This window comes from Haliotis cracherodii, unplaced genomic scaffold (genome assembly GCF_022045235.1).
Source record: "Haliotis cracherodii isolate W230 unplaced genomic scaffold, xgHalCrac1.p SCAF_15, whole genome shotgun sequence".
Classification (NCBI taxonomy): domain Eukaryota; kingdom Metazoa; phylum Mollusca; class Gastropoda; order Lepetellida; family Haliotidae; genus Haliotis; species Haliotis cracherodii.
This window is the reverse complement of record NW_027266270.1, coordinates 23,207,995-23,231,610: the sequence shown is the minus strand read 5'-3', so window position 1 is coordinate 23,231,610 and position 23,616 is coordinate 23,207,995. Positions and strand designations below refer to the sequence as shown.

Genomic DNA, 23,616 nt, shown 5'->3' with positions numbered 1-23,616 from the left:
TAGGCTGGTCAGAAAAGGAGACTTCTTGGATTAGGCACAGTGACTTGGTCGATTCCCCAACGACATAGGTTGTTGCTCATAACATCAATCACTTGTCCAGATTCGATTATTTGCAGGTTGCCTTCATATATTGTTGAGTGTGGCATCAAACAATATACAAACAAGCAAAAACATACTGAAATCTGCTTAGCCATAAATATCTGTTCTGATGGTATGTACTAATACAGATTGTTTCTAATTACTTCTTTCAGATTTGAGAAAAACCCGAGGTATATAGTTGTTGTTCTCTTTAACCGTGCTGCTTAAGTCTAATTAATTGTTGTTGATATCATCACTAATTTTCAACTTGTTTGTTTTGCTGCTTGGAATTAAGTTTGATAAACATTTGTTTATTTGTTCTGTGAGAAGTCTTGAAACTGATTCAGCTTTGTTGTGTCACATTTTAACATTCGGTGTTTTTTCTTGTACTTTGTTTGGTGTTGATGATTTTTTTACTTTTTCGTAATCTGTTTGATCTCCCTGTTCACTTTCATCTGTTGTTTCATTGTGACTGTAAATTCATCCATTGACTTATACTCTAACCTTGAGTGCCCTTGACAATGAAAAAGACTGCCATTATGTGCCCCTGAACTAATCACACTTGTTATCATTATGTATTTTGTCAGTGCAATTGAAAGGCTAGGCATACAGAAAATCAAATGATTGTGGAATGTTATCTTTTGCTCATATTAAAACTTTCTATGTGTGGAATTAACATGTTTGATGTTGTATGGAAAGTAGTACCAAAACCATTTAGCTCCAGTTTTGTAAATATTGTGTCAAGATAGAAACTCAAGAAATGATATACCCCAAGGAAGAATAGACAAAGATTGTAAGTCTAGTGAAGGCTACAGCACAAAAATCAGTATTTGCACAGATTTAATTACAAATTTTCAAAGGCAATTTCTTTCAAACGAGGTAATATCTTCTTGTAATGAATTTTGCGTAGGCGGATCCAGAGTGGGGATCCAGGGGGTCTGGACCCCCCCCCCCCCCCCCTTTGAAAACCAAATGTGGTATGTTGTAGGCAGTAGAAAATTGACTGAGAGAGGATTTTGATATTTTGGACACCTCCATTTTAAAAAGTCTGGGTCCGCCTTTGGTGTGGGATGTTGTCTTAATAAATAATGTATGATGGTATGGGATGTGACGCTTTGACAAGACATGCCTGCAGTTTGTCCTTACCCGCGCCATTCCACTACATACAGTGGGGAGGAGACTCTGTTGTCTTCGGAAGACAGGGTACATGGGTACAGCCATACACTTGCTCAAGTCTCTGAAGAAATGATTATGTGTTAAAATCATAATTTATAGATTATATATATGATAAGAACAAGTTGTCCCTATAAAAGACTGGCGTCTTTAGTCCTTGCACTCTCCGCTTATCTAGACTTGCCACAATTACTATATATCCATGGACTTGTCATTCAGTAGAGACTTGATGCAAGGCTAGTACAGCCTGGCCATGCTTAGTAGGGATTATGCTTAGTGTAGACGAAACAGAAGCTGGAGTTTGGGTGGGGGGGATTGTATGTGAGTGGGGTGGGGTAGGAGTATGTAGGCACTGCAAGGCTAGGTAGATACGTACTCAGGGCAGTACAGTGTAGATAGGCGCAGCAGGGGCTAGGTAGACACATACTCAGGGGGGATAACACTTGGTCTACACAACACGGTCTGCTGGGATAGGGTGTTTGAGTGGGGTGGAGGGTGTATGTGAGTGGGGTGATGATTGAGTGGGCAGGACAGTGTAGATAGGCACAGCAGGGGCTAGGGTGTTGTTTGGGTGGGGTGGAGGGTGTACGTGAGTGGGGTGATGAGTGAGTGGGCAGGACAGTGTAGATAGGCACAGCAGGGGCTAGGTAGACACATACTCAGGGGGGATAACACTTTTATGAAATGGTGCTGAGGCTTCACTACAAAAGAAGTATCCCCAAAATTATCCCCTAACCTTTTTTGGTCAGTATATGATGACTGGAGAAACATACAGAGCCTTTATAGCAAGGAAAGATGTTATTTATCTTCAAATGAGCTTAACTCCCAACATTGATTTTTCCAAAATATGCATAGAAGTTCAGAATATATGTAAATAAAAAATGGGTAGTACTTAGCTATTTTCCTTGTGTATATATATTCCTATGATAGCAAGAAAAGATGTATTTATCTTAAAATGAGCTTAATTCCAAACGTTGATTTTTCCTAAATATGCATAGAAGTTCATAATATATGTTAATAAAAATGGGTAGTACTTAACTATTTTCCTTGTGTATATATATTCCTATGATAGCAAGAAAAGATGTATTTATCTTAAAATGAGCTTAATTCCAAACGTTGATTTTTCCTAAATATGCATAGAAGTTCAGAATATATGTTAATAAAAATGGGTAGTACTTAACTATTTTCCTTGTGTATATATATTCCTATGATAGCAAGAAAAGATGTATTTATCTTAAAATGAGCTTAATTCCAAACGTTGATTTTTCCTAAATATGCATAGAAGTTCATAATATATGTTAATAAAAATGGGTAGTACTTAACTATTTTCCTTGTGTATATATATTCCTATTATATTAACTTAAGAATCTAGCCTGTGGTACTTTAAGGCTTGTGGGGCTTGGTCAGTTCCTCTGTGGATTCATGTATATTTTCAGATAGGATTCAGGCTAACTATTCATCATCAGTCATCATTGTCTGATGAGTGTGTTTAATTCAGCATATTTGTTTCCATAAGGGTCTTTAATGTTATGGGGCCAGGGGTGGCCCAGTCGTCAAAGACACTGTAATTTCACAGCCAGAGTTGCTTCCCTTGGGCATGCCAGAAACCTATGATTTGAATTCCGGTTTGCCCCGATTGTGTTTCCAGTTTTGTTAACACCATTCCTCCCACATTAAGCTGACATGCCATGATATAACTGGAATACTGTTAAAAGTGGCATTAAACCCTACTTGCTCACTCACATTCTCTTTAATGTCATAGTAATTTCATTAATGGTATGAAATGTTTGTCCCTTGAAAATCTATTTACCTTCCACATTAAGAAGCCGGATCTTTGAAAATGTATTGTACCGAATAAAGGAGAGTTTTATGAAAGCTTAAGGTTAGACGTATGGGATGTTAACAATGAAGTGTGACTTGTTTATTTGTTTTTGTCTGATCGGCACTACCAGAGGCACTGAATAACCTACGGCAATACTCGGACATAAGTGACGTAGCTCCCTGTTAACACGTAGATTATGAAAACAAAGATTCAGGAAATACCATAATGGTAGCCTTTTCCATATGTTGCGTTGTCGTCAGTGCACTTCATTTTTTGGCTCCAACTGGCTCTATGTGTGTGTTCTAAGAACCCAAACAATGATTAATTTCATTATGAACCCTAAAGTGTTCTGAGATAAGGCGTAAAATGTTTGTCAAGTTTATGATTTCTTTTGGGAATATGAGTAAGGTTATATGTGAAAATGGTATCCAAAATAAATTAAATGATGTTGATGCACAATCAGAAACACTGATAAAACCTGCAACGATATGCAATCAAAATTCTCAGGCCATAAGGGAGGGAGATAAATATTATCATGCGCAGTGGTGGTGTTGGAGGAAATTAGCTTTATTAAAATTGAAATATGTCAGTGGTACGGAGGCGAGCCAGAGAATGGACTAGGCAGGATGGGGGTGAATGGGCCGGGGATCCATCCCTCCCTCCACTAGGTAAAAGGGGCAGGTTTAGTGCCAATCCAAAACACATGGGTGATCACGAGGCCCGCCCAGCACTCCAATCGGAACCAAATGGAAGAACATTTTAGCCTTGAAGAAAGGTCATTTCATTATGTGGTATTTTGAAATATCAGAACCATTCTGATTGGCTGCATTTTTCCCGACTTCACAAGGGTATATTGAGTTTTAACATTGTGTCATTGGTTGGGTTGTCTCAGAAGCTTAGATGTGATTTTTGAAAGAAAAATAATTTAGCATGTTTCTTTGAAATTGTTACACGGCTTTGAAAGGTTTTAGATGGGATAATGTGAGATGAAATATGAGATGATTCGTGTTGCAATGTGGCTTGTTTGTTATGCCAAACTTAAAAGATTTGACATTAATGTGACTGCGATCATGAAACAAAACCTTTAACCAGTTCCATGTAAATGTAACATGCATCAAATATACATTATGTTTACGTCTAACATTTTGGTTACAGTTTGTTTTGAAATGTCTGTTTGTCATAGAAATAATTTTGTGTATAGATATCAAAGGCAACAACACATTTTGATGTTTTCATTGCTTTTTTGTAAATTGTTTGTTATTAGAAGTTTGGAAAAAATGACAAAATGGTGATGTAAATATGAATAGTTTTGCAACTAGGTTTTGCTAGTGCAGATACAATAAATAAGTTATAAATTTTATAACATTGCTTTTAGCAAGTTCTTAACAAGTATGACAATCATTTGTTTTTGCAAATTTCTTATGGATTGAATTAACATCTGTGACCAGTTGTCGTCCACTATTGAAAATAAGTTATTCATATTTTCAGCTAAGAGTATTCTTAAAAAAAACTTTAAAATTAAAATATTTCACTATATCAATATTTCAATGTTATCATTGTAAGTATGGGTAGAAAATCCTATTTTGAGAATTTTCAGTTTAAGTTATGGCCTGTGGTTCAATATATAATTCTATTGTGGTCACTAATGTTTTGCTTTTACCCACATCGAGAAGAAAACATGTATTTCAGTTTCCATGCTACATTTATTTAAGATAGTTAATTTGCTGTAGACATGTGACCCATTTTGCTGCACGACATGTAAAAAAGACGAAGTTGGATGTTTTGTTTTATTCATGAAAATACGTCTTGAATGATGTCTTGAAATGAGATTATGTAAACTAGGTAGCCTGTCAGTTGAATCCAAACTGAACTTGTTAGCTTTGAAATAAAACAAAGCATGTCGTACAATGACGTCATCCAAACAAAATTTCTTAAGGCATACATTCTGCGTAAATCTTTCAACACTTAAAGGAAAACACAATCTTGTTCGGTCATGTTACTTTTGACATACTGATTATGGGTTTTTGGCATTTGGCATAAAAACAATGTAAAATCATAACTGGTTGAAACTTAGAACTAAAACCTCCATTAAGACACGTACACAAAATTAAGAAATCAGCAGAGTTATTTCCCTTCCCCGACATGTGATCCATTTATCTTGAAATTAATATTATTGCAGCATTAACGGAAATGAAGTTATTATACTAATATTTCACAACGGAGTGAAAAGATTATTTGCTATTACATATTAATATTCATAAACATCACTTTAGCACCAGCAGAATAGCAGTGTAAAGCTTTTTAAGTGTAATGCGACATCTGGCTCCTTTTATTATGTGTGACATACTCGGAAACCGATTTGTGGTCCGATTTCACGTTTAGCAGATAGAGATTTGTGGGACTTTTTGGTTTTAAATTTATTTTGTCTAATTTTTCATATCTTCAATTCAGATACCAAACATTTTCACTTAGAATTGAATATGTGTGTGTTAAGTGTTGTCAAAAACACATACACCTATGTGAAAAATTAAAATACTGTGCCAACAATAAAGAACTTACCATCCCACGTGTCAGCATCCTTGTCATGACCAAAACCATGTTGTACAGTCCCTGTATTCATACACTAACAACTTAATCCATTTCTTAGTGACTATGAAACGATCAAATGCAAACCCATTTTCATGTAAGTCACAAACATTTTTTCTTTAAATCTTACAATTTTATTACGAAGAAATCTTAAGAGATTTTATCCTCCAAGGAGACCTTTTCTCCTTGTGCATGTTTTCACAAAATATCAATAAAAAAGGATCTTTGTTTCATCCCTTAACATTCTTGTTAGGAATAGTGATATCTTAATGATCCCATTGGCTAAAAACCGTAAAATTTTAAAATTCAGCGTTCAAAAAGTTCAGGAGCAATTTCCTCGGCATCAGTATTACCGCGACATGTGGTCCCTCTTAGTCTGTCTTACAGACCCTGATACAAATATATATCAAATACAGCCCATGCAAGTCTATAATGTTTGGCAAGTCTAGATTGCTGCAGTATCTGAAAATGAAGAGAGTCACTGGGCTCCCTTTTATTATATTTTTATTAAGATAACTGAACAACTGTTTTTTCTGTACGATATGTTCATTTCAGAGACGAGATGTTAGTCTAGGTCCCTCAGAATGGAACAGGCCTCGAGTGGGTGTATCTGTAGCTTTCCAGAACAGTCTAGCTTGTGAGAGTTGTCCCCCTTTACTCTATGTCTGTCTGTTGTGTTTCAGGCATGAATCCCTGTGGAAACAACAATGGGGGATGTTCTCATCTCTGCCTGATGTCCCCAAAGGAGCCATTTTATGCCTGTGCTTGTCTGACTGGCGTCAAACTGCTAACAAACAACAAGACGTGTGCTGATGGTAAGAATGATATCTGGACAGACGAACCTTGACTCCATGTTGAACTGTTGGACAACCAGCATGCAGAAGTTTTGAGATTGGGTCATAAGATTCATTTTGGTTGATATCCATAGTGACATCATATCAGCTTGACAAACAGGTGGTGGTCTAAACTTGTGGTTAAACTCATGAGTTTGGATGTGTGAATTGTATTCTTCGTTTCCCAATATGTCGATCACTTGAGTGTCTGGTCCGAATTTGATAATTTACATGGTGTTGTCTTGTAGCTGGAATATTGCTGAGTGTTTGATACAATTCTTCTGATTGATGTTTGTAGTGTATCGTCATTGTGATGAGTGCTATAGCAAATAGTACCAGCTAGCTCGCACTATGATGTAGCGGTTGACGTCAGTGCAGACTGATGTACTGCGCCATGAAGAAAGAATAAACCCATGATCGTATCCCAGCTTTCGTGGTATAGATACAGAGATAGTTCAATATGAGAACTAAAGGAAATACATCACAATGTTAATAACCGCTCACTCACTCAATCCTTCATTGATCTGTGACATGTTTCTGATGTTTTTCAGGTCCCCAGAAGAATTTGTTCCTAGCTCGAAGAACGGACCTCCGAAGAATCTCCCTGGATACGCCTGACTACACTGATGTCGTCCTTCCCCTCGACAACATCCGCCACGCCATCGCCATCGACTACGACCCAGTGGAGGGATATGTGTACTGGACCGATGACGAAGTGCAGTCAATACGCAGAGCACAGTTGGATGGAACAAGTTCGTGAAACCGATAAATTGTTCAATTCAGAAACACCAGATATCATATCCAGGGTTTTATGCAACACAGAAATGTGTGTTCAGTATGCACAAATGTGTATATTGGATGCAGAAAAAAATATATATTGCATCCTGAGGCACTCACAAGAATACTTTTGACAATAAATCTAAGGGTCCTGTTATTAAAGTAATTATTAAATCTTACAGTTCAGTACACTACACTAATTCATTACTTTACAGGACCCTGATTATTTCTGAAAGGACCCTTGAAATTAGTATTTGGGAATTGGGGATCCTCTGGAATAATAGTTTTGTAGGTCAAGGTAAAACCCTGCATATCATATAACTGTTCAACGAGATCTGCATGTTAGTTTTAATTTTGTTGTTGAAGTTATGATGATTAAGTAATGAAAGTCATATCGTCATGTTGTCATCTAGAATAAACTTGGGGCCATGTCTGCATCACTGTAACCGTGACTTAAACTTCAAATAAGCCGCTATTATATTTGCTAAAAGTGATGGCATTTTCCAGATATGGTTCATTTACAAGTCCTTGGGAAAAGTTTGGGTTGTGACCCTGACCTTGATTGTTGTAGGTCAAGAAGTGTTGATCAACACGGAAGTGGACCATCCTGACGGTATAGCTATTGATTGGATTGGCCGGAATCTGTACTGGACAGACACAGGCACGGACAGAATTGAAGTGGCTCGTCTAAACGGCACTTATCGAAAAGTGCTCATCTCCGACAAACTTGATGAACCTCGGGCCATATGCCTGGACCCAGTTGCCGGGTAAGTTGTGCCATCAGTGAGGAAACCCTTCACGGCATTGTCAAGTGCTACATAAGGACTTTTGGACATTCAGTATCATGTCACATTGATATCTTAAGGATTTCCTGTTGCCACATTGGCAGTACTCAGCAAAATGATAGCTGTAATTCACATACTGTCATGTAGCCTTTGAAATTCATGCTAGCCTGCTGGCCTGAGACTACTAAATTGTGCTGAGGACCAGTAATAATCCAAGGATGGCAGTCCTATTTAACCAGTTGGAATTGAGGGCTATTATTCTGAACAAGTTCTCAATGTCAAATATTTTTCTTCAAATTGGAACTGAACAAAACTGACATAAAATTTAAACATAGTCCACATTTTTGTCTTGTTTAAGCAGGAGTGGGTACAAACTCTTGAGGACTAGTGAAATTAGGTTTACACTTGTCCTCTGGAAAAACAAATTTCTAAATGTCTGTCATATTCTGTGTCAACACCTTAGTTTTCAGACTATCTTAGCTGAAAAACTGTTGACAGGTGTTAGGACATTTGTTTTATTGGTCAATAAACAGTAGAAGCTGTGGTTAAAATATCTCAAAAAAGACCTACGAGGGCACAATGTACAAAGCTGATTCGTGGGGTCCAATGTTGTGACCCCATCAGAATAACGAAAGCCCAGAAATACGGATTGGGTAATTACGATGTGTGACTTGGCTGATTGTGTGTCACTGTACCCTTGTGGTGTTAATGCTTGCTCATGCTATCAACCACTGGTTTGTCTGTCCCAGGCTCAAGTTTTTACCAATCTGCAATGATTCAGTTGGAATATTTACAAGTTTTAGTAACCCCACTCGGCCTTGTTTCAGCTATATACCAGCAATGTGTACACAATGTGGCCACTAGGGTGGGGACGAGTCCAAATATACTACCCAGGTACCCAACCCCCTATTACCCAACCCTACCCGGGCACCTGCTGTAGGTCTCAAGAGATAGGTTCAAAATGTCCGATTGGGAAACGTTTAACCATACTCCTGTCAAAATGTATTTTGATACAGGTATAAAATGATCTGGTCATGCATACACTGAAGTTGACTGAAGTTTTATCTTTATGCAAACATATAAAGTCAGAAGGAATGTGTGCATAGTCGGAAAGAAATGTGAACATTTGTCACTTATAGTGTAACCATAAAGTTAATTTTTGCCATTAAACAATATAATCATGTGACTAACCACAGGTCCGGGTAGTCCTGTGGGTACCCGGGTCCTACTCTGTACCCACCCGACCCGAGTGCCCGAGTTACCCGTCCGAGCTCTAGTACATAATGTGGCTGTGTAGACAATGTGCTTTTTGTGATGATGCAAAACTGCTAACTATTAACCAAGGCTCGATCCCCACTTTTCCGAGTTGAATTGTTTGACCTCGGCATGTTGCTGGAGCTGGGGTTGATTTGAAGAATACCAACCTGCCAATTAGACATGACATTCCGTTGTGGTATGGTGGTAGTGGAATCAAGATTTGCAACATTATTTGTGGGAATTAATGTTTTGTCTTTTTCTATAGGCACATGTATTGGACGGACTGGGGAAAGCACCCTAAGATTGAGCGGGCCAACCTCGACGGGACGGATCGTGTGGTCCTCATCAACACAACACTAGGCTGGCCCAATGGTCTCGCCCTGGACTTCCAGACGCGCCGCATGTACTGGGGCGATGCCAAGACAGACATGATCGAGATGGCCACATTCGAGGGCGAGAACAGGACCGTGCTGGTCCGAGACAGCCTGCCTCACATCTTTGGGTTTAGTCTTCTAGGTGAGCTGGATGATGATGATGATGATGATGATGATGATGATGATGATGATGGTGGTGGTGGTGGTGGTGGTGGTGGTGATGATGATGATGTTGATGATGATGATGATGATGATGGATGATGATGGTGGTGGTGGTGGTGATGATGATGGTGGTGATGATGATGGATGATGATGATGATGATGGATGATGATGATGGTGGTGGTGGTGATGATGATGGTGGTGATGATGATGGATGATGATGGTGGTGGTGGTGGTGATGATGATGATGATGATGATGGTGATGATGATGATGATGATGATGATGATGATGGTGGTGGTGGTGGTGGTGATGATGATGATGATGATGGTGGTGATGGTGGTGATGATGATGGTGGTGGTGATGATGATGTTGATGATGATGTTGATGATGATGATGATGATGATGACGGTGGTGGTGGTGGTGGTGGTGGTGATGATGATGATGATGATGATGATGATGATGATGATGGTGGTGGTGGTGGTGATGATGGTGATGATGATGATGATGATGATGATGATGATGGATGAATATCAAGTGCTGGGTCCCTCAGGATAACCCATGTCAATGAGGTCTGGATTCTGTGATCAGCAAGCTGTAATTTAAAATGATGGGGATGTTGATAATTCACAGTCACTGCTCCATCTCTGCTGTAACAGATGATACTCACATTAATATGTTTTGTTTATTGTGAACTTCAGATCTGATTGAATCCAGGTATTTTTGGATAACACTGGATTGCCAGACCTATCTTAATACACCTTTAAATCTGTGTTAACCCTTGTATTCCAGATGACTATGTTTACTGGACTGACTGGCAGCACCGCTCCATTGAAAGGGTTAACAAATACACTGGGGATGACAGAGTGACCATCATAGAACAGCTGCCAGACCTCATGGGGTTAAAGGCCGTCAACGTGAAGAAGGCGGAAGGTAATAGTCACGTCATGTTAAGCTTCGACCTAGTCAAAACTATCTGCAGCTTATCAAATTATCAAAGAGCTTATTGGAATGCTGTAGGCTGCTACTTAGATTAGTGTCACAGAAAACTAATTCACTGCAGAATATGTTTTCTGTGCCATATTTGCCTTTTTCATATTCTATTTCATATTCTTACTCATCTTATTTGCCACATTCACACATTGTACCCATGTGGGGAATTGAACCTGGACCTTTGGTGTGCTGAGCGAACGCTTTAACCACTGTAACGTTGTGGTCAGTTAATCCTGTCTTTAATCACTGTAACGTTGTGGTCAGTTAATCCTGTCTTTAATCACTGTAACGTTGTGGTCAGTTAATCCTGTCTTTAACCACTGTAACGTTGTGGTCAGTTCATCCTGTCTTACCCATGACCCAAATGGAGATTTCTGGTCAGTAGTGAGTGAGTATGGTTTTGACGTCATTCTCAAGGATATCCCAGCAATATCATGGCGGGGGACACCAAAAATGGGCTTCACACATTGTACCATTGTAGGCTTTAAACCCAGGACTTTGACAAGATGAGTACACTTCTGGTCAGTGACGTCTGGTGCAGTGTTTATATACATGGGGACAAACATACAGGTATAAAATGGGGATTAATGTGGTCAAGTTTATCTCACTACAAAAGTGACGTGCATGCACTGAGGTACCTACCCAACATTGATGCCCCACTCTGACACATTATGCTGACTCTAAGCCAACCAGTCCTTGTTTTATCTCCTTAATGAGGAGCGCCAGACAGGGTAACAACAAGTACCATTTTTTAACATCTTGTGGTATGATGCAGCCAGGTATCAAACCACCGACCTTCTTGTCCCTTGGCAGGTTCTTTATCCACGACACTAAATAGTGGGTGGTGGGGTAGCATAGTGGTTAAAGCATTCGCTCGTCATGCCGAAGGCCTGGGTTTAATTCCCCACATTGGTACAATGTGTAAAGCCCATTTCTGGGGTCAGAACAATGATATTGCTGGAATATTGCTCGCTCACTCACCCACTCACTCACTCAGTCACTGGTATGCCTTGTCCCATCGTGATAATGAACTGGTCACCGGGAAATATCTTAAATGTATCGCTGACTGCGAGATATCACATTCACTCTCACTCACTCACTCACTCACTCACTCACTCACTCACTCACTCACTCACTCACTCAACCACTCACTCAACCACTCACTCACTCACTCACTCACTCTTACACTCACTCTCTCACCCACCCACCCACCCACTCACTCACTCAACCACTCACTCAACCACTCACTCACCCACCCACCCACCCACCCACCCACTCACTAACTCACTCACTTGCATGGTAATTATGGGTAACAATAAATGGTGGTAGAATGATAGGTTAACATTTTAGTGTAAGTCTTTGGAAAAGTTATAAAAGGATATAAACTACTTTTTGTTGAAACCTTCGACAGTGAAAGTATTCTTGATAAACCTTTTCAGGGAAACATTTTTAATACGCCCTTTCTATTTGTGAGGTGTTGAAGTTCATGTTTATATTTCCAGTCTGAGATTTTCCGATTCTTGAATAAACATGGCGTATGTCTTCTGAGAATGCATAAAGCTGTAGGCTGTCAGTTGCAACTGGATTCCATAGATATCAGTGGCTCAAAATAGAGTTTTGCAATTTAAACTTTTTATAAGAAATAATGTTAGATGTAGACTGGACATCTTGTTCACTTATTTTTATGATATTAAAGAAATTTAGCTTGAGAAAGAATTGACTGCCAATAAAATGTAATCCAAATCTAAGACCATATATTATGGTTCTGGTTACTCACTGAGGCCGAAATTAATTTTTAGATTTTCATCCCTGAGGCCACACTTCATATTATTGTCACAAAGTGTCTACAGGTGAAGAAATTAAGCTATATGTTGTCTTGTGTGATTGCTTGATGAAATCCACCCCATACATTGTCCAACCAAACATTTGTGTATCTATGGCAATCAAATGCATACACATATTTTTCAATGTACACCGATGCCTTGAATAATTCTAAATAAACACATTAAATAGAAAACAAAATGCTTCTCTCCTCACAATAATGCAAACGTTGTAATAAAAATTTAATAATTAATGTATTCTTGCTTAAGTCTTAAAACTAATTCCTAAAGTTTAAGGACCTCTTTGTACTTACATGGCAAGGATGACCCAAAATTATGTTTCATTTTTACGGGCATTTGTATATTAAAAAATCTTCCTGGCTCAGTTTAGAATATTTAATCAGAACTGCAGAATTTATTTTGTTGGCCTAATGAAGTTAGCATTAGCAATGGTAATGGCCCCGCTTGTAATTACGAACCTCATTCCCTTCTTGCCAAGAGAGTAACATACTGGGGTTTGTGGGAAGACACTGCCACTGTTATATTGTAGGAGTAATCCCCTCCTCCAGGAGCCAGGGAGCCAGGGAGCCCTAGGGGAATCTGATAAAACACCACCTTTGGGTGTGCGATAATAAATGTAATTACCTACATTTAATAACTTCTTATCTCCCAGGGTTGAAGTCGAGCTGAACTGAAGGTCAAATTTGACATGGCTAAAATTAAACTGCTTGAAGATAAGCTGGCACCTTTGTCGTGCTCTGTGAGCAGAGGGGTGAAGGTGGCTAACCTGTTGTACAAAGTCATGAGAAATACATGATCAAGGTATCGTAGCTATCCAGACGTTTGACAAGTTTCAATTTGGGAAAATAAGACTGCAGAGTTTCATTGAGCAGAAGGAGCAGTGAATTGAAGCAAATCTGAAGTTGTTGGATGCAATCTGCCCTGTGATTTCAAATGATCAATAGAATAAAAAGGAATGTTTTTATTAATATCTTCCTGTTAAATTGCCAAAACAGTTATCTAAGTTCTATTTTTTACATTGTGAAGATATTTAAAAAAAATAAAAATGTTATGTTGTATAAGTTAGCAGTGATGGAATGAAAGAGTTTGTGAAACAGGTTTCTTTTATTGATTTAATTGTTTTATTTCAATGATCTACCGGTAATCAATTTATGACAAATTGTTTACTTTCAGTTTTGCTTACTTTTATTTATCTTACTCTGCTAATCAATTTCATTCAATCATCAGATTGTTTTCTTTCAGTGATGACAATGATTTCTATTAATCAATATTGCTTCCTTTTATTGATTTATTCTATTTATTTTAATTAATCAGATTGTTTCATTTGTTTTTATCTGTTTGATTTCTTTCATTGACCTTTATTTAATTCATCAACTTGTGTTATTCCATTGATTAGAATATTAAATTTTCTTGATTAGTTTGATTTTCACTATTGAACTACTTGTTTCTTTAATATCAGGGGGCAGGGGAATAGTCTAGTGGTTAAAGCGTTTGCTTGTCACGCCCAAGACACGGGTTTGATTCCCCACATGGGTACAATGTGTGAAGCTCTGGTGTCCCCCGCCATGATATTGGTGGAATATTGCTATCAATGGCATAAAGGTCTACTCACTCACTCACTCACTTTAATATGTCTTCTGTTTATATTGGCTTGCATCTAGTTTCCTTCAGTTAACTTGACAACCCGTGAAGATCCGGGTAGAGAATAGGCCTTCAGCAACCCATGCTTGCTGTAAGAGGCGACGATGCTAGTTCCAGGCAACTAACGGGATCAGGCTTGCTGACTTGCTTGATGCATGTCATTGTATCCCAATTGTGTAGATTGATGCTCATGATGTCAATCACTGGATTGTCTGGTCCAGACTTGATGATTTACAGAGCGCCATCATATAGTATGAATATTGTTGAATGTGGCGTTAAACAACAAACAAACATTAACTTGACCTTGTCTTTTTCTTAAACATGTGTGCTACTATCTGATGATAGTGATATGAAAGGAAAATTAATGTTTAACATTGAAATACACTATTAATTTTTTTATAAGTATATTTTGATCTTTCCATGATGCAGAAAACTGATTCTCATATGTCGAATGTACATTTTTAACAAAATGACATTTTCTGATTATCAAAAGTTGAGTGGTATATCACACTGCAGCACTTTTTTTCTCTATTTTGAACATTTACTTTTGGAAAAAACTTTTTTACATAATAATCATACTTTTCAGTCCGACACAAAAACTGTTCCCCATGTATGTGTTTGTGTTAACACAGAGCTGGTATATAGGAGAAATGCTATATCAGATAATTAATGAGAAATGGTTGGAGTTTGGCACTAATGTGTGGGGAGGGAGGCCCTGCCTGACAATCTGCAAATTAAAATATATTAGATTTAGCACTTCCCCTGTCAGTTTGGTCTGGCAGAGCAGTTTTTTGTATGCATTTATATCAGGAGGTACCATTCATCTACTGCAACTCACTGTTGCACAGCTGACCCAGCCAACGGAGAGAATGCCCTCTTTATTACACAAGAATGGGAATCATTTCAGATTTGCTGTATAAGGACATAGTTAATGGAACAAATAGGCCCGCTCTGATTTTGTTGTTGATAATTAAGTTTTCATAAGGTATAATGATTTTGATGCAAGATTTAAGAATTCTGCTTTATAGTGAGGTGTTTAGGAAGCAATGCCAAAGCCTACAATACTCGTGGTTATCTTCACAGCCACAAAGATGGAGATGTTTAGTCAGGTCTGGACAGGACTGGCATGGTGTTGGCCCCAGCCCACACCCTGCCAGTCAGTTCATGATAATAGTTCTGCTTTTTGCAGCAAAAGTCGTCCTAGATGTGTGTTTCATGAGCCCAAATTGCCATGGTATCTGAGTGGTGTTGTGACATGATATACAATGGGTGGGTGCACGTGAGAATTGAAACTAGGGTTTCGCTTACTCAGGGAATTTTGGCATTTTGATAGAAATGATTTACCATATAAACATTGGAAGAGGAAGCCTGTTGGATATTGCGATAACTTGGCTTTTTTCCTGGTTGATAAATTCTTGAAATATTTAGTGAATAATGTATGTGTTGATGTGTATGGGCCTGAGGAGATGTGACAGCTTGTCAGCATTAGTCAACAGAACATGCCTTTGAAGAATACAATGTCTGCATTATAGATAGCATATATGACCATGAAGTGTGCCTCTCTCTACAATTTGGGAGAGTGTCCTATAAGTAGGCAAATTCTTAGTCTCTGAAAATATCTAATTTTGATAGAAGTTTAAATTGAAAAGGAGCCCCAGTGAGATGGTAATTTGTGGAATATCTAGACTTCATGTAGGGGCATTTTAGTAAGGGCTGGGCAAATGGGACAATAATGTTGTTCAGGGACTGAGACAGGCTAGCTTATGAATAAGAATAGGTCCCTTGTGACCAGTCTCTGTGACCTCATAAATTGTGTGTCATATTGCACTGGATCGTTTCTCAATGGTTGGCTTGGTCCAAATGCTATTAAATACAGCTGCCTTGAGATAGCTGGAATGTATTGACGATTAGTGTTTGGAACTGACTGTTACTTAAGATTAATGATTGGAACATTGGAGCCAATCGATCATCAAGGTTAATCCGTTGGCATACATTTATTTTTTTCAAATTTAAGGTCAGTAGAACCAGACTACAGATAACAAAAACAGTGTAAATACTTATGTCAGCACCTTATTTTTATATAAAAACACTTTTTCTCATGTATATTTTTCAAATAAGCAGTGACTTAACATTCTACAGACGGAAAAGTGTCTCCGGGTTGAGAGAGAGGGCAGAATTGTTTGTGTTCGATTATGGAAATTTGAGTTCAATTGCTTGGTCGTTGTTTGTTTTAATTTAATGGGAACACCGCTGTAAGTAACATTTACACACTCACTCTGACAGTGGGGAAGACATCAGTTGCACATGGAGGCCAGTCTGTGAGGGAGGGGTTAGTTCATGTTGGTAATTACAGTTCAGAAATTATGTTTTGGTTCTATTTTTCCCCATCACAATCGGTTGTAAAGAAGTTACAATCAGCTATTTATATGTTATTATGCGAATGTAAATCAATATTCCATGAGTTTCCTAAAAGATGCACCTTCAGTGACCTTATGGTTTTGTTTGACCCATCTTCTATCATGATTTGTAAGCCGAGTGGTCACAGTGTTTGCTCATCACACCGAAGCCCTGGGTTCGAATCCCCATCTGGGTAAATGTAAAGCACATTTAGTTTTTCCCCAGCCATGATATTGCGGGAATATTTTTAAAAACAAAACAATATTCGCTCTCACTCACATGTTTGCTTCATGTCCATGACCCAGGGTTTCAGTGTAGGTACTATGTGAGAAGCCACTACTTGTGTCTCTTGCTTGATACTGTTGGAACAATGCTATACGCTGAGTACAACCTTTCTGCCTCCCTCACTCACTCTGCATGTTGTGTTACCAGGTACCAACCCATGCGCTGACAACAATGGCGGCTGTAGCCACTTGTGTCTGCATCGGCCGGCTGGACCTGTCTGTGCCTGTCCCATGGGGCTGGAACTGGTCAGCACCGGCAAGATCTGCATTGTTCCTGAAGCCTTCCTGCTGTACTCGAAAAGCTCCGATATCATACGTATCTCCCTGGAAACTAACCGGAACAACCAGCCAATCCCGCTGCAAGGGGTGAAGAAGGCGCTGGCCATCGACTTCGACATCAGTGACAACCGTATCTACTGGACTGATGGCTCACTCAAGGTAGGTGGTCTTGTGTACAAATCAGGGCTGCAACGAATACACTATTAGGCGAATACGATTCGTATCACGAATATAGGGTAATGAATACACATATTAATTCATGAATACAATAACAAGTCAGCAGTTGATGTATTATTTGTAATGTTCAGTGAAACATTAACAACATAAATTATTTGACATGTTTTGTTAATTGTTAATATATTATACATTTATATACTGCACTTGTCCAAGCACTAGTATCTGCTCAAATGCTACAGTGACCAAATTCTTGTCAAATTAAATATCATAATAGTGTTGTCTTTGAAGAAATCTATGCATATCATATGTTCTTATGGATGTTTTTAGGTACAGGGTATGTAAATGCACATGATTGCATATTCATAAATATTCGATTCTAGTGGCTATGAATAATGAGTTCAATTCATGAATGGATACGGTTTCATTCACCGAATATGAGAGTGAATTGTAACAACCCTTGTAGGCATTTATAATGTAGAATATACTGCGGTAGATTATGCGATCACATATGTTCTCAGTAAATGAATGCTTTGTTTCTTTAATTTGTATATATTCTGTTAATTGTGTGAACCTCAGGTGAGAGATGATGTGTTGTTTTGTGCTTGTTGATTGGGTTGGATGGCTACTGTAGGTTTAGCTTCATTTGTTACTAAGTAGATTAAGTGGAGACAACTCTTCTGAGATTGTTGGTAATAAGACTGGATTAAGTGGAGACAACTCTTCTGAGATTGTTGGTAATAAGACTGGATTAAGTGGAGACAACTCTTCCAAGATTGTTGGTAGTAAGATGGGATTAAGTGGAGGCAACTCTTCCAAGATTGTTGGTAGTAAGATGGGATTAAGTGGAGACAACTCTTCTGAGATTGTTGGTACTAAGATGGGATTAGTTGGAAATAACATCTTCTATGAGTGAGATTAGGTGAGGGCGAGGTCTTCTGAGATTGGTTAGTAGTAATTCAGGATTAGGTGGTAGCAGTGTCTTCAGATTTTGGATTACCACAATGTCTTCAGTGTTTAAGAATGCCCATGTTCTCCACAGAGCATCAGTCGAGCGTTCATGAATGGCAGCGCGTTGGAGCACATCATTGAGTTTGGTCTGAACTACCCCGAGGGCATGGCAGTCGACTGGGTTGCCCACAACATCTACTGGGCCGACACTGGCAAGAACCGCATTGAGATGGCAAGACTGGATGGGTCCTCACGGAAAGTGCTGATCTGGCGGGATTTGAACAGTCCACGTGCTCTTGCACTAGATCCTCCAAATGGGTGAGACTTCTTGTGTAAAGAAACCTGTTATCAGGGACTACATGTGTTTTTTCAAATATGTTTTTGTAACAAAATATATTTTTGTAAATATTATGTAAAATACTGTGTGACCTGATTGTTTATGTAATCAAATGTTGATGGCATGGAATGTGTATGATTTTAACCACTTGTTTTACCAGCTTCTCACCTGTGAGTTTGTTCTCACCTGTGTGATTGTTCTCACCTGTGTATTTGTTTGTTCTCACCTATGTGTCTCTGTTACAGGTACATGTACCTGACGGTATGGGGGGAACATCCACACCTTGAGCGGGCTTCCCTGGACGGCAGCAGGAGGAACATCCTCATCTCCAAGCTGGGTCGTGTCCAGGACCTCACCATCGACTACGGCGAGCGCCGCCTCTACTGGGCCAACTTGGACAACAAGGCCATCGAGTCCTCCGACATGATGGGTATGTAATTGTAGTTGCCATAAAATTTCCGAGTCCCGTGATGGGATTCGAACCACGGACCTTCTGATCCGAGGTCGGACGCCTTGTCCACATGACCAAAGAGGTTAACCCCGTCAGCAAGCTGACAAGGTAAGGATGTCATCTGTGGGATGACTCCACGCCCTGCTACATAATGAATCAACAGGGGACACTTGTGTGCACAGTCACCATGCACAAAGAAATCACCATAGTTATTCAAGACCATTCACTGACAGTTTGTTAGCCGATCGCCATACAGGCAGTGCAGGGCACAATGTCAACACCTGCACGGCACATGGTTAAATTAGAACATACGAAACAGGTGCTGTGAATTGTTGAACCGACAATGACATGGCAGATAAACAAAATTGCACCCCAAATCATAAAACAGCATCGACAATAGGCGAATCGCCTTACTCTTCTTATTGTTATTAATAGCACTCTTTCAATTACTTTATGACAGTTGAATGTAGTTGAAGTTTTCATGGATCATGTGTAATTCCATATAATTTGAGCAACTTTTAATGATAACACTCAGAGGAGTATATGTTTGATATACTCGTCAAATAGTACGAACAAAATTGTGAAATTTGAATGGAATGAAAATGTAGCGGCGATAACTCCACGCCCTGCTACATACTTCCCCGTAAACAGAAGGCACGTCCCGGGCTGCATAGTAGGGTACTGAGGCTTATTTTGCTCAAATTTAATATGAACGTGCTCAGCCTCACGTTGGGCGCCAATGTAGCGGCCTTAAAATTTCCAAGTCCTGTGATGGGATTCGAACCACAGACCTTCTGATCAGAGGTCGGACGCCTTGTCCACATGACCAAAGAGGTTAACCCCGTCAGCAAGCTGACAAGGCAAGGATGTCATCTGTTGGATTACTACACCCCCTGCTACAAAAAGATTCAGATTTGATGTTTGATTTGTGTTTCTGATCTGACATGACCTTGATTGATAGTTGTACAGGAATGTTGTTGACATATGGGTATCTGTCATTGAAGGCAAGAATCGTCTCACTGTTGTGAAGGATCAACTCCCCCACCCAATGGGACTGACGCAGTACCAGGACTTTGTCTACTGGACAGATGTCAAGCGCCAGACCATCGAACGGGCCAACAAGTCGAGCGGGGACAATCGCACGAAGATCCAGCAAGGGGTGGAGTTTGTCATGGATATCCTGGTTTTCCATGCCTCACGGCAGTCTGGTGAGTGGAAGTAGTGGGATGATACACCAGTGCATCGGTGGATCGCGAGATTTTACTTCTTGATACAAGTATCGATCACAATCACACACAAAGTAAAAAGTATTGATTCTTAGCTAAAATATATACATGATAAATGTTACACCCTAATTACTAGTGAAAATGAGAAGTGAAAACTTTAAATTTTCATCCATTGCGCCAAACGTGGCTCTGCCAGCTGTTAGTGTGCCAGGTATTTGGTTATTCTGTCTATGAAAAAGATGGCTTACACACCACAGATAAGAGGACATGCAAGTATTGTGATGCGTATTGGATCGTGAGCAAGGTATCGTGATGCGTATCGGATCGTGAGCAAGGTATCGTGATACGAATCAGATTGTGAGCAAGGTATCATGATACGAATCGTATCGCACAGTTACTGTATGACCCCGGCCCTAGGGAGTGGGGCCCTAGTGAGGGGGGCCAGAGGAAGGGCTTCTGGCTGAGTGGGTGCCCCCTTCTCTGGGCATGGGGAGTGCATTATTGTCATTACAGTTTATTTTGATTGAATATCTATGAGTAGGTTCTGTCCTGTGAACAACTATTCCTGTACAACAAATAAAGGTGTCAAAATCTAAATGAAGTGGTGTGGAGTTTGAGTGTCTTCGGTTCTCATTGTCTTCACACGACTGCTGTGTTTATCCAGGTTGGAACCAGTGTGGTGTGAACAACGGGGCGTGCTCTCATCTGTGCCTGTCCCATCCCAAGACGGACAAGACCAGCAACAACACCTACTACTGCTCCTGCCCCACACACTACACCCTCAACATCGACAACAAGACATGCTCAGGTACGCACAGGGCTTCACACTTTACAGAAACAACACAAGCGGATTCAAACTCCTGTATCCTGTAATTGAGAAATCTTGTTTTTTGTTTTGTTTTTTGTTTAACGCCGCAATAAGCAATAGTGCAACTATATGACTGCGGTCTGTAAATAATCGAGCCTGGACCAGACAATCCAGTGATATATTTTTAGGTATTTTACCATTGTATGTAGTGTAAAGAGAGTTGTCTCCCCCTTGCAGCCCCTGAGGACTACCTGTTGCTGGCTCAGCGCAATGCTATTAGTCGTCTGGCCATGGACAAGAAGGAGTCGGAGACTGTGGACAACCCAGAAGTAGTCCTACCCATACACGGCCTGCGTAACATCAAGGCCCTGGCGTTTGACCCGGTCGATGACTTCATATACTGGATTGACGGCCGCCAAAAGAACATAAAGCGAGCACACGATAACGGAACTAAGGTCTCAATGTTAACACTGCCTGTAGCTTTTGTTGTTAATGTAATGAATTTTGTCCGAAGTACCATATTTTGTTGTGTATGGTGCAAACGTTTTTTTCCAAAACATACTGCTGTAAAGAGGGGGATGGGCATACGGTTCACAGACATTTAATTTGTATTATTTTCGCAACTCATTACTTTCGGTCCGTGACACTCAACAAATCCATACTGAAATGCACAAGTTCATCCTGTTTTTACACTGTTGGGTTATAAAAAGTGTTAATTGCATATCTGGACTTGTGTTTGCAATCTATCAATATATCTTATTAACTTTATTAAAGATTCAATATTGTTAAAATTAATTTTAGCGAAATCATATGTGAACTGAATGGCAGATCATACCAAGTGCACCATTATTTACAGCAACCACGATCAAATTGATGCTATATATAAACTCATCATGTCCAGTGAATATAGTCAGTTATGCACTGGATGTTGTAAGCAAGGTGATGAATGTTGTAAACAAATGTGTGAAAGTAGTAAAGCAATGAATGTTGTCGCAATGTGTTGAATGTTGTCTCAGTGTGTTGAATGTCATCAGTAATGTGATGATTGTATTCAGCAATGTGTTGAATGTTGTTGCTATGTGTTGAATGTTGTCATAACGTGTTGGATGTCATCAGTAATGTGATGATTGTATTCAGCAATGTGTTGAATGTTGTTGCTATGTGTTGAGGTTACACACAACCAAATGTTTTCCCATAGACTTCTATAGTAACATTATGATTTTTTTAAAAATAACTAAGCATTCAACAGCTATTACCTGTACGTGTGTGCACAGTTTGGCCTTAGAGCAGCAATAAAAAAAATAAAAATGACTAGCTTAGCCAGCTCCTTTTCCGAGTACCGGAAGCTAAACACACCACCCCCAGTTTCGCACCAAATGTCACCTACTTGAAAATAGCTGTGGTCACATTCAGCATAAGTCATCATGTTGAAAAAGACAGTACTAAATATAGAAAAACATGGTCAGTTTTAATAACTGGATGGATGTACATTTAAAAAACAAAAATCTTACAGAATATCCTCCAATCACAGCCTGCAGATATCTCTCGATCTGCACTGAAGGCTCCCTACGAAAACCGCACTCTCCAAACTGGTACTGATTTGGTGTAGTAGAACCTTGAATGTTGTCACAACGTGTTGAATGTCTTCAGTAATGTGATGATTGTATTCAGCAATGTGTTGAATGTTGTTGCTATGTGTTGAATGTTGTCATAACGTGTTGGATGTCATCAGTAATGTGATGATTGTATTCAGCAATGTGTTGAATGTTGTTGCTATGTGTTGAATGTCATCAGTAATGTGATGATTGTGTCCCCAGCTGGAAGTGGTGGTGCCGAACCAAAACAACAAACAATTCATCCCCTTTGACCTTGCCATCGACCCGTACTCTCGAACTATCTACTGGACCTGTAACAACGTCATCAATGTCACTAGACTCAACATGAAACCAGTTGGGGTGATCGTGTCTGCAAACAACATCAAACCCAGGTCCATCGTTCTCCACCCAGAGAGAGGGTATGTTGAAGTTAATGTTATCGTTGATTCCTTTGCTTTGTTCAAGGTAGCAATTGAGTGCTCGATTCATGCTCCGCTTTTACCCACCAGCAAATGGGTACTCGGTAGGATGAGATGGTAATGTGACTTGACCTTTTAACATCTCACTGGCAGCTTGGGTTGTATGATCCCCAGGGAGCTGAGGATAAAAAAAAGCGAGTGCATAGTGATCCATTGATTATCCATTAACAATGTAGTGCCATGAGAATTCACTTGGTGAATGGAATTTGGTATTCAGTATCATTGAAGGTTGTTTGTTCACTTTGTATTGAGTTTGTGAAAGGTTTGGGATGTTGCAATTTTCTAGTTACTTAACAGGGGCGGTCGGGTAGCCTAGT

The 23,616-nt window shown here is 39.4% G+C and overlaps 1 protein-coding gene across 2 annotated transcripts in view; it reads left to right on the top strand.

Moving 5' to 3' along the window:
* The window catches only part of LOC139462394 (low-density lipoprotein receptor-related protein 6-like), an 83,099-nt gene that overhangs the window by 52,045 nt on the left and 7,438 nt on the right, over positions 1 to 23,616 (top strand). The window contains exons 4-16 of one of the 2 annotated variants that reach the window (XM_071244076.1): positions 252 to 269; positions 6,343 to 6,474; positions 7,044 to 7,244; positions 7,841 to 8,036; positions 9,577 to 9,827; positions 10,636 to 10,776; positions 17,148 to 17,437; positions 18,495 to 18,721; positions 18,986 to 19,170; positions 20,196 to 20,399; positions 21,082 to 21,225; positions 21,463 to 21,680; positions 23,043 to 23,239. In XM_071244076.1, the coding sequence (XP_071100177.1) occupies positions 252 to 269; positions 6,343 to 6,474; positions 7,044 to 7,244; positions 7,841 to 8,036; positions 9,577 to 9,827; positions 10,636 to 10,776; positions 17,148 to 17,437; positions 18,495 to 18,721; positions 18,986 to 19,170; positions 20,196 to 20,399; positions 21,082 to 21,225; positions 21,463 to 21,680; positions 23,043 to 23,239 (2,404 nt within the window). The remainder of the gene's footprint in view (positions 1 to 251; positions 270 to 6,342; positions 6,475 to 7,043; positions 7,245 to 7,840; positions 8,037 to 9,576; positions 9,828 to 10,635; positions 10,777 to 17,147; positions 17,438 to 18,494; positions 18,722 to 18,985; positions 19,171 to 20,195; positions 20,400 to 21,081; positions 21,226 to 21,462; positions 21,681 to 23,042; positions 23,240 to 23,616) is intronic. The other variant, XM_071244077.1, reaches the window with a different exon arrangement.